General features: G+C 39.9%; 1 protein-coding gene across 1 annotated transcript in view; it reads right to left on the reverse strand.

Moving 5' to 3' along the window:
• Mcmdc2 (minichromosome maintenance domain containing 2) overlaps positions 1 to 13,403 on the reverse strand; it is a 30,601-nt gene that overhangs the window by 14,133 nt on the left and 3,065 nt on the right. Inside the window, exons 2-9 of the mRNA XM_028770256.1 lie at positions 12,985 to 13,122; positions 12,754 to 12,884; positions 12,621 to 12,680; positions 9,684 to 9,879; positions 8,979 to 9,101; positions 8,767 to 8,871; positions 6,757 to 6,882; positions 4,706 to 4,943 (exon numbers count right to left, since the gene is read on the reverse strand). Of these exons, the coding sequence (XP_028626089.1) occupies positions 4,706 to 4,943; positions 6,757 to 6,882; positions 8,767 to 8,871; positions 8,979 to 9,101; positions 9,684 to 9,879; positions 12,621 to 12,680; positions 12,754 to 12,884; positions 12,985 to 13,078 (1,073 nt within the window). The 5' untranslated portion in view covers positions 13,079 to 13,122. The remainder of the gene's footprint in view (positions 1 to 4,705; positions 4,944 to 6,756; positions 6,883 to 8,766; positions 8,872 to 8,978; positions 9,102 to 9,683; positions 9,880 to 12,620; positions 12,681 to 12,753; positions 12,885 to 12,984; positions 13,123 to 13,403) is intronic.

The raw sequence follows: 13,403 nt of genomic DNA on the forward strand, positions 1-13,403 counted from the left end.
CAAAGAATTTTCACAACTTTCAGGTAGGCAAAAATTTCTTAACTGGAACCCAGAAAACATGAAACATAAGAGAAAAATAACAAATTGGAAACAGAAATCCTCTAAATTGAAGTGTCTGACTATCACAAACACATTTTAGGAAACTCATAAAAGCTTTCAGATTAGAAGGAAGTGAAAGATCTGTATGACAAAAACTTCAAGTTTCTGAAGAAAGAAATCGAAGACCTCAGAAGATGGAAAGATCTCTTATGCTCATGGATCGGCAGGATTAACATAGTAATAATGGCCATCTTACCAAAAGCAATCTACAGATTCAATGCAATCTCCATCAACCTTCCAAATCAATTCTTCACAGAGATAGAAAGAATTCTCAAACTCATTTGGAATAAGGAAAAATCCAGGATAGTGAAAACTATTCTCAACAATTAGAGAACTTCTGGGGGAATCACCATCCCTGACCTCAAGCTGTACTACAGAGCAATAGTGATAAAAAACTGCATGGTATTGGTACAGAGACAGGCAGGAAGATCAATGGAATAGAATTGAAGACCCAGAAATGAACCCACACACTTATGGTCACTTGATCTTTGACAAAGAAGCCAAAATCATCCAGTGGAAAAAAAGACAGCATTTTCAACAAATGGTGTTGGTTCAACTGGCAGTCAGCATGTAGAAGAATGCAAATCGATCCATTCTTATCTCCTTGTACAAAGCTCAAGTCCAAGTGGATCAAAGACCTCCACATAAAATCATATATGCTGAATCTAATAGAAGAGAAAGTGGGAAAGAGCCTCAAACATATTGGCACATGGGAAATTTTCCTGAACAGAACACCAATGGCTCAGGCTCTAAGATCAACTATAGACAAATGACATCTCAAAAAATTGAAAAGCTTCTGTGAAAGTTCTGTGAACCAAATAACCCTATTAAAAAATGGGGTACAGAGCTAAACAAAGAATTCTCAACTGAGGAAACTTGAATGGCAGAGAAGCACCTAAAGAAATGTTCAATATCCTTAGTCATCAGGGAAATGCAAATCAAAACAATCCTGAGATTCCATCTCTCACCAGTCAGAATGACTAAGATCAAAAACTCAAGTGATAGCAAATGCTGGCGAGGATGTGGAGAAAGAGGAACACTCCTCCAATGTTGGTGGGATTGCAAGCTGTTACAACCACTCTGGAAATCAGTCTGGTGGTTCCTCAGAAAATTGGACATAGTACTACCTGAAGACCCAGCTATACCACTCCTGGGGACATACCCAAAAGATACTCCAACATATAACAAGGACACATGTTCCACTATGTTCCTAGAAGCCTTATTTATAATAGCCAGAAGCTGGAAAGAACCCAGATGTCCTTCAACACAGGAATGGATACAAAAAATATGGTACATTTACACAATGGAATACTACTCAGCTATTAAAAACAATGACTTCGCCGGGCGGTGGTAGCACACGCCTTTAATCCCAGCACTTGGAGGCTGAGGCAGGCAGATTTCTGAGTTCGAGGCTAGCCTGGTCTACAGAGTGAGTTCCAGGACAGCCAGGGCTACACAGAGAACCCTGTCTCGAAAAACCAAAACCAAAACCAAAACAAACAAACAAACAAAAAACCAACCAACCAACCAACCAACAAACAAACAAAAACCAATGACTTCATGAAATTCGCAGGCAAATGGACAGAACTAGAAAATATCATCCTGAGTGAGGTAACCGAGTCACAAAAGAACACACATGGTATGTACTTACTGATAAGTGGATATTAGGAAAAAAGCTCAGAATACTCAAGATACAACTCACAGACCACATGAAGCTCAAAAAGAAGGAAGACCAAAGTGTGGATGCTTCAGTCCTACTTAAAAGGGGGAACAAAATAATTAAGGGAGGTAGAGGGAGGGAGGTTCCTGGGAGGAGAAAGGAGGGGAGGGAAAAGAGGGGGGCAGGATCAGATGTGGGAGGAGACGGGAGAAATACAGAGGGTCAGGAAATTGAACAGAGGTGTAGCAGTGGGGGATGGGGAACTGGGGGTAGCCACCAGAAAGCCCCAGACACCAGGAAAGCAAGAGGCTCCCAGGACCCAGTGGGAATGACATTAGCTGAAATGCCCAACAAAGGGGAGAGAGAACCTGTAGACACAATATCCAGAGGTTAGACATGGCCCCCAGTTGAGGGATGGGGCCACTCACCCATCTCAAATATATTAACCTAGAATTGCTCCTGTCTAAAGGAAATGCAGGGACAAGGAGTGGAGCAGACTGAAGGAAAGGCCATCCCAAGACTGGCCCACATCAAACCCAGACACGATTGCTGATGCCAAGAAGTGCTTGCTGACAAGAGCCTGATATAGCTGTCTCCTGAGAGGCTCTGCCAGAGCTTGACCAATACAGATGTGGACACTTGCAGCCAACCATCCGACTGAGCATGGGTCCCAATAGAGGAGTTAGGGGAAGGACAGAAGGAGCTGAAGGGGTTTGCAATGGGAAGAACAACAAAATCAACCAACCAGACTCCCCAGAGCTCTCAGGGACTAAACCACCAACCAAAGAGTACACATGGAGGGACCCATGACTCTGCTGCGTATGTACCAGAGGATGGCCTTATTTGGCATTAATGGGAGGGGAGACCCCTGGTCCTGTGAAGGCTCTATGCCCCATTGTACGGGAATGCTAGGGCAGTGAGGTGGGAGTAGATTGGGGGGGGCTCCCTTATAGAAGGAGAGGGGAGAGGGGATGGGATAGAGGGTTTGCGGATGGGAAACTGGGAAGGGAGATAACATTTGAAATGTAAATAAATAAAACAATCAATAAAAAATATATGAAAAAGAAAAAGAAATCTCACAGTCTACTAATTTGATAAGACGTACCTAAGCAACTTACCTAAGAAGTGAGAAACGTGGAACATGTATGAAGACAAACAAGTGGAGAATAAACACACAGACACCACCTGAACTCTATACATTAGAAAATGTGAGTGGACACCCTGGAATACTTTTCACTTCTACTGCAAGTGCTCGCATGAAAACACTGAACCACCAGTGTTGGGAAGGACAGATCCTCACACTGTTGGCAGCAGTGTGAAATGGCCAGATTACAACAGTCTGTTATAGAATTAAACATCTACCTTATGCCCCAGCAATGCTACTCTAGGTCTTTAGCCAATAAAATGGAATATTCCACAAAAGTTATACAAGAACGTTTCTAGCAGGGATGGGCATGTAGCTCAGTGGTAGAGGCTTTGTCTAGTACATACCAAGTCCTAGTACTGATCCCTATCACCAAAAGGTTAAAATAGAACAGTTTATTTATAATAGTCAAAATATGCAAAACCCAGATATCCATTATTGGGAGAAGAGTAAGAACATTGTGGCATACTCATATCAGGGGGTACTACTTATCAATAAAAATGACAAACTACTGAATCACACAAGTGAATCAATCCTAAAAATACATTGAACAAGACAGACTATACTCAAGAGAACAACTGTTATGAAGTTCAAGAACAGGGAATTTGCCAGGTGGTGGTGAGTATACCTTTAAACCCAGCAGGAGAAAGCAGAGGCAGTCTCTGAGTTCAAGGCCAGCCTGGCTACAAAATGAGAGTTCCAGGACATCCAGAGTTACAGAGAACCCTGTCTCAAGGGACAGGAAAGGGAAGACAACAACAGGAAAGTGTGTTATGGTGATAAATGGAAGAAAGACTGAGGTAAGTTTTCAGTGTGATAAAGTATTGCTTTATTATGGGTTTATAAGAGTATATCTGTGTGTGCTGGGTATTGTCCTTTCACACAGACAATTGCTACCTCAGCTGAGGAACTGCCTCCATCAGATTGGTCTATGGGCATGTTTGGCAGACATTCTCTTGATTAATGATTGATGTGGGAGATTCTAGCCACTGTGGCCTGTGTCACACTGTGGGTCCTGGGTTGTATAAGGAAGGCAGCTGAGCAAGACACAGAGAGCAAGTCGGAAATCAGCCATCTTTTTTGGTTCTGCTGTCAGTTCCTGAGTATAGGTTCCTGCCTTGAGCTCCTGCTCTTACCTGCCTCAGTGGTTGAGTGTAATATGTAAGCTGAAATAAATAAACCCTTTCCTCCCATGAGGTGCTTTTGGGTCATGGTGCTTATCACAGCAATGTAATGCAAACTAGAAAAATCTTACTTTTTATTGAAAAATCAAACTTACTGTTTTTTAATAATAATGATATTTGTCTTCATGGGGCTGGAGAGATGGTAGTTGCTTTTCCAAAGGTTCTGAGTTCAATTCCCAGCAACCACATGGTACTAACACTCATCTGTAATGGGATTCAATGTCCTTTCTGCTGTGCAGGCATACATGCAGCCAAAGCACTCATATACATAAAATATATAAATAAACCTTAACAATAATAGTAATAAGATCTAGTTATTTCACTATAAATTTTATCTAACACCAAAAGTTTCAAACTCTAAGCCAGGTGGTGGTGGTGCACACCTTAAATCTCAGCATTCAGGAGGAGGCAGAAGTTGGCAGATCTCTGAGTCTGAGGCCAGCCTATTCTACGGAGTGAGTCCAGGAGAGCCCTATAAAAATGTTTTCAGCTTTATTAATACTAATGTATTTAAATACTTTAGTACTCAGAGACATTCTTATAGAAATACCAGGAGGAAGAATTTATACAATTTTGTGAGCAATATATAATTTGAAAACATCATGGCAAACATCTTACCTGTCTACAAGCAGAGTGTCACTGGTTATAACTAAAATATCCAAGCAGTCTTCTCGTTCCCTGTTGCAGTCTCTCGTCTGTACTAGACTCATCAACAAGCAGAGTTTAAGCAAATTGTAAGTCCCAGGAGGAACAATCTGTGATGCAAAGATATTGGCCAGTATTGCTGTGAATTTCCAGCATGAGCTGGAAGTCAGGGAGAGGAGACACCTGAAGTTGTCACTAATTCCTGAAGGAACTGAAAGAAAAATTTAAAAGGACAGATATTTGATTTCATCTGTTCAAAATAATTTCAAACTATAGTTCTTGTAATGCGCCATACTCAAATTTTATGATATTATGATTGGTGGCCATGCTTATCCATCATTTCTTATCCTGGTCACTTCACGCACTCACATGACTGAGTTGTGAGCTGAAAGCCAATCATTTGTTCTCCTCTGAAGTCATGTGTGAGGCAGCAGGGATGAGCCTTTGCTCCTGTCAGGAAGTACTCAAAGTGCTGTGGTTTGAAGGATTTGTATTATCCTACTCTGAAAGCACGGTACTAAGTCTGCCACACTGCAATAGTGTAAATGTTCTCCCCCGATTCTGTTAGCTCCCAGGGAGGTAAGTGCTAGAGGAGAGGCTGTTCGTGGTAGCTCTGCTGTCCTCTGGGCAGCTCGCACAGCACACATCTCTAGGAAGGCTGATCTTATCTAACACTCAGACCCTAGGGCTCAACATAAGAAAGCAGACTTTCCACCTACATATAAGCTGTGTTCTGCTAACAAACCAGTAAGTCATGAAGCACTTCACAGTACATGAAAATGCTCACCAAACTGTTGGTTTATGTTGTTTGCTTTTTTCAACAGTTTCCTTCTTTTAAGAAGTCTCTCCAAAGGCAGAGACAGGCAGATTTCTGAGTTCGAGGCCAGCCTGGTCTATAGAATGAGTTCTAGGACGGCCAGGGCTGTATCAAAATCCAGAAAAAAAAAGTCTCTCCAAGATAAGCTGAAGTATCTAGAATTCACTTGCATTTAATGTCAAGTTGGGCTGGTTAGTCGTGGTACACAAGGCAGATGAAGGGGCAGGTTATTCTTTGTGAATTGGAGGCGATACTGGTCTACAGAGCAAGTTCTAGGATAGCCAGGGCTACACAGAGAAATCCTGTCTCATAAGACCATTAAAAAAAAAAGATAAATTCAAGTTTGCTGCTACTAATGCAGATTCTAAACTTCCCACTCTATTCAACTATAACCAGCCTTTCTATTTAGCTATCAAAACAAGTGAAAAGCACAGGACTGCTCTCCATTTTGTAGTTACATGCTAAACTATGATGGGGCTGTCCTTACACTGCTGGTAAGGATGGTGGTATTTTCATCCTCTTGCCTTTCTTTACCTGATCTCTTCTTAGGACCCAGGAAGAAAAAGGTATTGCTTACTAATTTCTCTCTTTGACCACAGCAGTTACTATGAATTGCCTTAGCCAGAAAACAGATCTATTAACCCCTGGTACCCTGAAAGATTTCTGGCTTCTTACTATGTGTACCCCAGGTTGACTTCCTGCTTCTGTCACCAAGCCCTAGGTTTGTTAAGTGTGAACCACCATGCTCAGAAAAATGTCAGAAACATTTCTCTCATTGTTAACTTACAGAAAGTCAATGTAAGATTTAGCTCCAGAAAGAGGTCCTCAATTACACCAAGACTGTAAATACCTTGTTTCCTTCCTTACTAACACTTAGTAGCAGGGACTGCTTTATTGGCTAGTTCTGTGATTTTTTATTTGGAGGTAGAGTCTTGCTAAAATAACACAAGCTGAGCAGCAGCTCATTACGTAGCTTGTGCCCTTCCTGCCTCAGCCTCCCAAGTGCTAGCATTACAGTGTGCCTGCCATCAGCACACTGGGCTTAGTGGCCATCTGACTGGCCACCACCATAGGAATTAAGAGTAGACAGCCTGGCGTTCTGCTTTACTATGTTTCTACTGCTTAGGAGAGAACCTAGCATAAAGATAAAAACACTGTGTGCTAAACCGATGGACTTACATATGTTAAAATACATGATTTTTCTTACCTTTTGCTGTGTAAGGAGTGATACTATTTGCTTCTACACAGAGAACAGTTTGTGAAGTTTTGATACAGACTGGAATTCCAATAATTTTATATTCATTTCCTATTTTCATCTTATCCACTAGCTCATCTATGTTTAGTAAACAAAAAAGAAAACAGCATTCACTAAATGAAAATTGCATACCATCATCTGCCTCAAAGATCTGGAACAAGTGACAATCCAGTAGTCGAGTTCGTAGTGAAGTGCTTACTTTTGTTTAATACAGTATCCACATGCAATGGCACCAATAATGGAAACTAAGACCGTTGTATTACTGATATATGTTGATATTTATAGGCAATATGAACTAACTTCAAGAAGCAACTAGCATAATTAAATATTTGCCTATAATGCAGTCAAGAGGAAAAATATCATTCTAAATAAGATAGAACATATTTCAATTAAATGCTAAAGAATGTTAATAAACATTATCATGTAAGTAATATTATTTATTTAAAAAATTAAGTAATTTTAAAAGATATCACTCACTTTCTACAGCATTTCTAAGGTCTTGCCTGGGTACTCTCTTGCATACTGCAAACTGTGGATATTCCCCCCTGTAGCTTATTCATGGAAAACCAAGAGAGCAAGCAATGTCTGCAGGGCCAAGACATTGTAAGTGGCAAAACTGAATGCACATCTACTCCATTCTCCAAGCTACCTTTTTATGGAAGGCCATGCTCTTCTCCAACACATAGGCTGGGCTAAGCCTTTAAACTCCATCACCTGTGTGTGTGTGTGTGTGTGTGTGTGTGTGTGTGTGTGTGCATGTTCATGGTCGGAGCACAACTTTCAGGAATCAGTTGTCTTCTCTCACCATGTGGGTTACAGTGATAAACTCTGGCTGTCAGGCTTGGCAGCAAGCACTTTTACCTGACAGCACATCTTACCAGCCTTCGAAGTTTATTTTTAAAGCATAATTAAGGGCTTAGAAAGAGGCTCAGTCAGCAAAGTACCTGCCAAGCTCCTTATTGAGTTCTGCCTAGTTACCTACTGCCCACCTGAGAAGCTGGGCATGGCAGGTCACACCTGCATCCTCAGTGCTAAGTGGTGTGGGAGAGGGCAGGCCAGTCCCTGGAGCTAATGGAACAGCTAGCCTAGCTCAAAGGATACGCACCTGTGAGTGACCTGTCTCAGAAACAGGGCTGAGAGAGATCTGTAAGATACACAGTATTGAACTCTGTACATGTCCACAGGGACATGTACATATACTACACACACTACATACACACACACACACACACACACCTTCTTCCTGTTCCTTACCTCTCCTCTCTCACATCAACACAAGCACTGAAAGTCTCAAGGCAACCAAACAATGAAGCAGCACAACACTTAAAGGCTGTAGAATTACAACAGTCACCTCTCTGAGTACTTTTCTCAAATTTCAGTCCAAAGGAAGAGGCAAATGTACACTGTCACAGCTCCAGCTTCTTTCTTAGGTTCCTGATCCTGTGAGCAGTGCTGTATTTCATGATAGACACATTTCCTTGTACTTAACCATCAGTGTTCCACAAGTAGTCACAGGTGTAACAGATGTAACTGTGCAGCAAAATCCCCAATCTTCTTTTCATCATGTTCATATAGTAATCATTTTTTTGAGATGAGGCCTCATCGTATAAATTTGGTTGGCCTTGAACTCACAGAGTGCCTCTGAATGCTGAGATTAAGCATGCACCAGCACACCCAGCTCTGTATGCTAATATTAACAAAACACTACACAATACACACACACACACACACACACACACACACACACACACACACACACAGAGAGAGAGAGAGAGAGAGAGAGAGAGAGAGAGAGAGAGAATAATGTGATATCATTACTATAAAGTGGCCATGACTTAGCAATTCTAGATAAACATGACTTTCCTTGTTAAGCTGTCAGTGCACTTTACAGCATATCAGCATAAATTAGGTGGTTCCATATTTTATAGCAATTTGTTTAAATTCAAACAGAACATTACATACCCCTTAGGAAAACACCAAGTGACTGAAACCTAAATGGCTGGCTTTTAGAGTCTCCTTGGAAAGCATGAAGCATTTTTGTGGTGATTATTTCAACTATCTGCTTATCTTAAGGTAAAGAACAAAACAATTGTTAATAGAATCCATATTCAGTTTCAGTCTCCTATCAAAATACAAGCTTGAAAGTTGTCACAAAATGTAAATGCATTTTTTACCACCAAGTACTCTAAATTTTCTGTCTTCTTGAAGTGAAGATGAACAAAGACTGCATAAAAAGTCCTTTCTTACTGTTGCAGACTCTGTAGCGCCAGGCACATGGACTCTTATACACTGAAACCCTGAAAGAAAACAGTGCTGAGCTCAGTTTCTCTCAGATTTGGCTATTTTCAATCATTTAATATTATCAGTTAGTGTGTATGGTTTGCTTTGTTTGTTTGTTTAGACAAAGTATGACTGTGTAGCCCAGGCTAGCCTTGAAACCTCCATCCCCCTGCTTCAGGTTTCCAAGTGCTGGCAACATGGCTGTTCCCTCCCATGCACTGAGCTAAAGCATTGGTAACATGAACACTTAAATACACAGTTTCTGTATGTGGGATCATTTACAGAGAGCTCAGAGAGGAGAGAGGAAGGATCCTGCTCAACCAGCCTTGACAATCATTGGAAAAGAAAGGCTGACTAGGTTAAATCTTATGCACAGAAGAAACTGCATAAGCCGACAGTTTTGTTCTGTCTCATTTGATATGTCCATTTTCAGGACAATGAGTCTCACTTATTAAGCTGTGGAGTGCAGGGACGACTCTTCCAAGATTATGAACAGTAAACTTATAATGTCTAGTTTATCACACTGAGTAGCCACCAACTATAAGTATGGTTTGAGATGAAACAGCTTGATTTTTTTCATTTCTCATTTGAAGACTGACCTTTTGAAAAAGGACATACTTCATCTGAACACAGGAACCTTGCACCTTGTGTGTACTTGGTTATAGTTGTCATTGCAATCACAATCCCTTGCATCATATAAAATCTCTGAGATGTATAATTAAGTGGAAACTCACAAAGATCAAGACTATAGCTTGGCAGGGGCGGTAAATGTGTTAATTTCAGCACAATATTGATCTGAGAAGAACACAAAAAGCACATTAGTAAAAGTTGCAATACAATTTGAGTTGCCTTATTATTTAGTAAGAATACTATATAATTTGTTATTGTTGCTATGTACCAAATATTAAGCCAAAGAAAAACATAAAATTTAAATACAAATCCTATAACATCTTAATTAAAAAATGCCACAATGAACTCATTAGTTCTCCTTGGAAAACACACATTCTCTGGATCACACTAAAAAACAATGTGAACCACAATAGCACTGGATACTTTAGTGCCCAAATTGTGATCTCACAATATTAATTTACATTAAAAGGAACCAGAGCTCTTTAGAGGGAAAGCAATGATTCCAAGTCTGGGACAGAAAATATAGGAGATAGAATTGGGGCATCTAATTTTTAAAAAGTATATACTTATTGTGTCCACACACACACAAACACACATGTATGACACATGTGAAGATCAGAAGACAAACTGTGAGAATCAGTTCTCTCCTTCTGCCACGTGGCTGTGAGGGACTGAGTAGAGCAGTCAGTCATGGGGGCAGTGCCTTTCCTGCAGATGGAGTGAAGAGCTCAAGGAATTCTCTTGTTGAAAAAAGGAAAAGAAATATTGGGCATCATTACAGTTTGCTACCTGTTTTCTCAAGTCATTACCTTTCAAGGCCTTAAAAGGAAAATAATCAAATATTTATCCTGCATTTCCCAAACAAATTGTATTTTAGAGTAACCAAATAAGTAACAATAAACAACAATTTATTTTTATTTTCATTTATCGATGTTAGAGATTAAAATCAGAGCCTAGCCCATGCTAGGCAAATGCTCTACCCAACTATATCCCCATGTAAGACAATTTATTTTATAGAATAATTTTAGATAAATCAGAAAGGGTGGCAAAATGAGAAAATATAAAATTACAACTGCTAATGAAATGATAGACTGTAGGTATTCTAAAACCATCAGGTGAAAGTTGATACAAAACTGTTTATCAGTGTAGAGATCAGAACAATAACATCTGAACCACGGGTCACCTGACATCACTGAAAATGGCTCTATTATATCCTTATGATATGGAATGTATACTATATAGTATGGAACATTATATAGTATGTTGTTAAAATGAGCCTCCAGAGTCATCTTATTTCAGACATACAGGATACAGAAAAATAACACATGCTATCATAAGAAAGCAACTAGATGGATCCAGATGTATAATATCATACAGGATAATTAACCAGTATTTTTTTAAGTCAATGGTATAAAAAGGAAGGTGTGAGGCTAGCACCAGACTGAAGAAGCCTCAAAGAGTGATACAGAACAACTACTGCAGTGTGTGAGCCTTGTTTTGATGATGATTTATCTTTGGTGGGGGGAGGTTTCTCTCTCTCTCTCCCTCTCTCTCTCTCCCTCCCTCCCTCCCTCCCTCCCTCCCTCCCTCCCTCCCTCCCTTCCTTTCTTTTTTTTTAAGATAGACTCTAGTGTAACCCAGGCTAGCTTCAAATTCTCTATGTGGCTGAAGATGACCTTAGATCTTCCTGTTTCTGTCTCCTAAGTGATGGAATTATAGGGCATGCACTACCTCATCCAGGCCTTGGTCCTGGGTCAAGCAGAAAAAAATCCAAAAAGTTTAAAGAAAAAGCCTTGAAATAAAAATTGGAAAAATTAAAATATGAGCTGGATATTAAATGATATCAAGAAAATACCACTGGTTTATTAATGATGATATTGTGATTATTTAAGAAGAACACAACACAACAGTTTTTAGAAGTTGATCCTAAAGTATGTATAGGGTGAGATAACAGAGCTTCTGGCATTTGCTTTAAAATATTTCAGATAAATACAGATGATGCATATATGCCATATCACTGAGCTTGAATGATAGATACATGGAGGTCAATTGTATAATCGCTTTACTTTTGGATACTTTTGAAATTATTATTATAAAAGTATTTATTCTTAAGAGTGATAATATGGGTAAAAATGAAACATATTAAGGTATTTGTGTTAATGCTGGCTGTCACCTTGGATTCAGTAGCACCTTGGGATTAATAGGGTACCCTGGTAAATGTGTTGTTGGGGGTGTTTTCAGTGATGTTAACCATGGGAGGCTCACCTACCCTGAACATTGAGAGTGATGGGAGGCAGACCTGCCCTGAATGGACACAGCACTGAAGCATAGCCTTCTTTCTTTAAATAGTTTGTCAGATACTTTGATACAGCATTGGAACTCTGACTGATGGACCTGACCCGAGTTCCATCCCCTGAGCCCACATGGTAGAAGAGGAGAACCTAGAGGACACCATTGTCCTCTGACTGCAGACTCTGTTGGAATAACCCCTCTGTTGGACCACCCCTCAAATAAAAGTGATAAGTGTAAAAGGATAGAAAAAAAATCTGACATAGAAAATAGTAAATTAGCCAGGCAGTGGTGGCGCACGCCTTTAATCCCAGCATTTGGGAGGAAGAGGCAGGTGGATTTCTGTGTTCGAGGCCAGCCTGGTCTACAGAGTGAGTTCCAGGACAGCCAGGGCTACACAGAGAAACCCTGTCTCGAAAAACCAACAAAAAAAAAAAAAAGAAAGAAAGAAAAGAAAAGAAAATAGAAAGAAAAGAAAATAGTAAATTAGACTTTGTAAAATGTATTCCACTTATTCTACTCTTTAACTACTAACTTTTTCCTGTGAAAACAGTATTTTATGTTATTTTGAAAATGTGTACCTCAGTTTTAAAAACTTAAAGTTAATTAAAACTTACTTGAGTTTCAGTCTGTAATTGTTCAATTAATGAGAGAGTCTTAACAGCAACAAAGCAGACCTGTGATTTCAAACAAGTAAACACGTTACCAAGATTTCTGTGTGTCATAGAAATCACTTCTTCTTTAACTTACTGATTGAAAAACTTGAGCAGCTTTTAAGGGATGGTGTAAAATGTGATTTCCAAGTTCAGCATCTAATTCAACAACATCGCAGGGGTTTATTAAAACACTGAACCGATAGACAGCATAACTTTGTTTTGAATCTGTGAAGATATAAATGTGAACATTAGGATGGTTATGTGCAGACTCTTGTTTGAGGGTTCCTGACTGACACACCGTTGCTGACCACCGTTGCTCACATACCATTGTAGTACTTGCAGTCTTCCATAAACTTTTGAAGGCCCCCACTTCTGTCAAGATAGACAAGGGCTGCCTCCTTCAATGGAAGCTTCTCCATCTTCTCCTAGTTGGTAATCTCTATTAGTAGCAAATTAACCACAGCTGGTGGTAAAGATCAAAGTGATGAGACCCATAAAAAGAATGAGGAAACCTAGGAACAAAAACAAAGCTTACTTTTGAAGGGCACTAAGAAAACTTACAAATTATTAAAACAAAAAATTGAGAATGCACCTAGGTAAGCCTTCCAATTGAAAGAGAAACGAAACCTAGCCATTGACTGAACCCAGGACTGCACACATGCAAGCGTGTACTACCGACTCTCATCTCCATCCCTGAACCCAGGACTGCACACATGCAAGCGTGTGCTACCGACTCTCATCTCC

The sequence above is a fragment of the Grammomys surdaster genome, unplaced genomic scaffold (assembly GCF_004785775.1).
Source record: "Grammomys surdaster isolate TR1022 unplaced genomic scaffold, NIH_TR_1.0 64, whole genome shotgun sequence".
Classification (NCBI taxonomy): Eukaryota; Metazoa; Chordata; class Mammalia; order Rodentia; family Muridae; genus Grammomys; species Grammomys surdaster.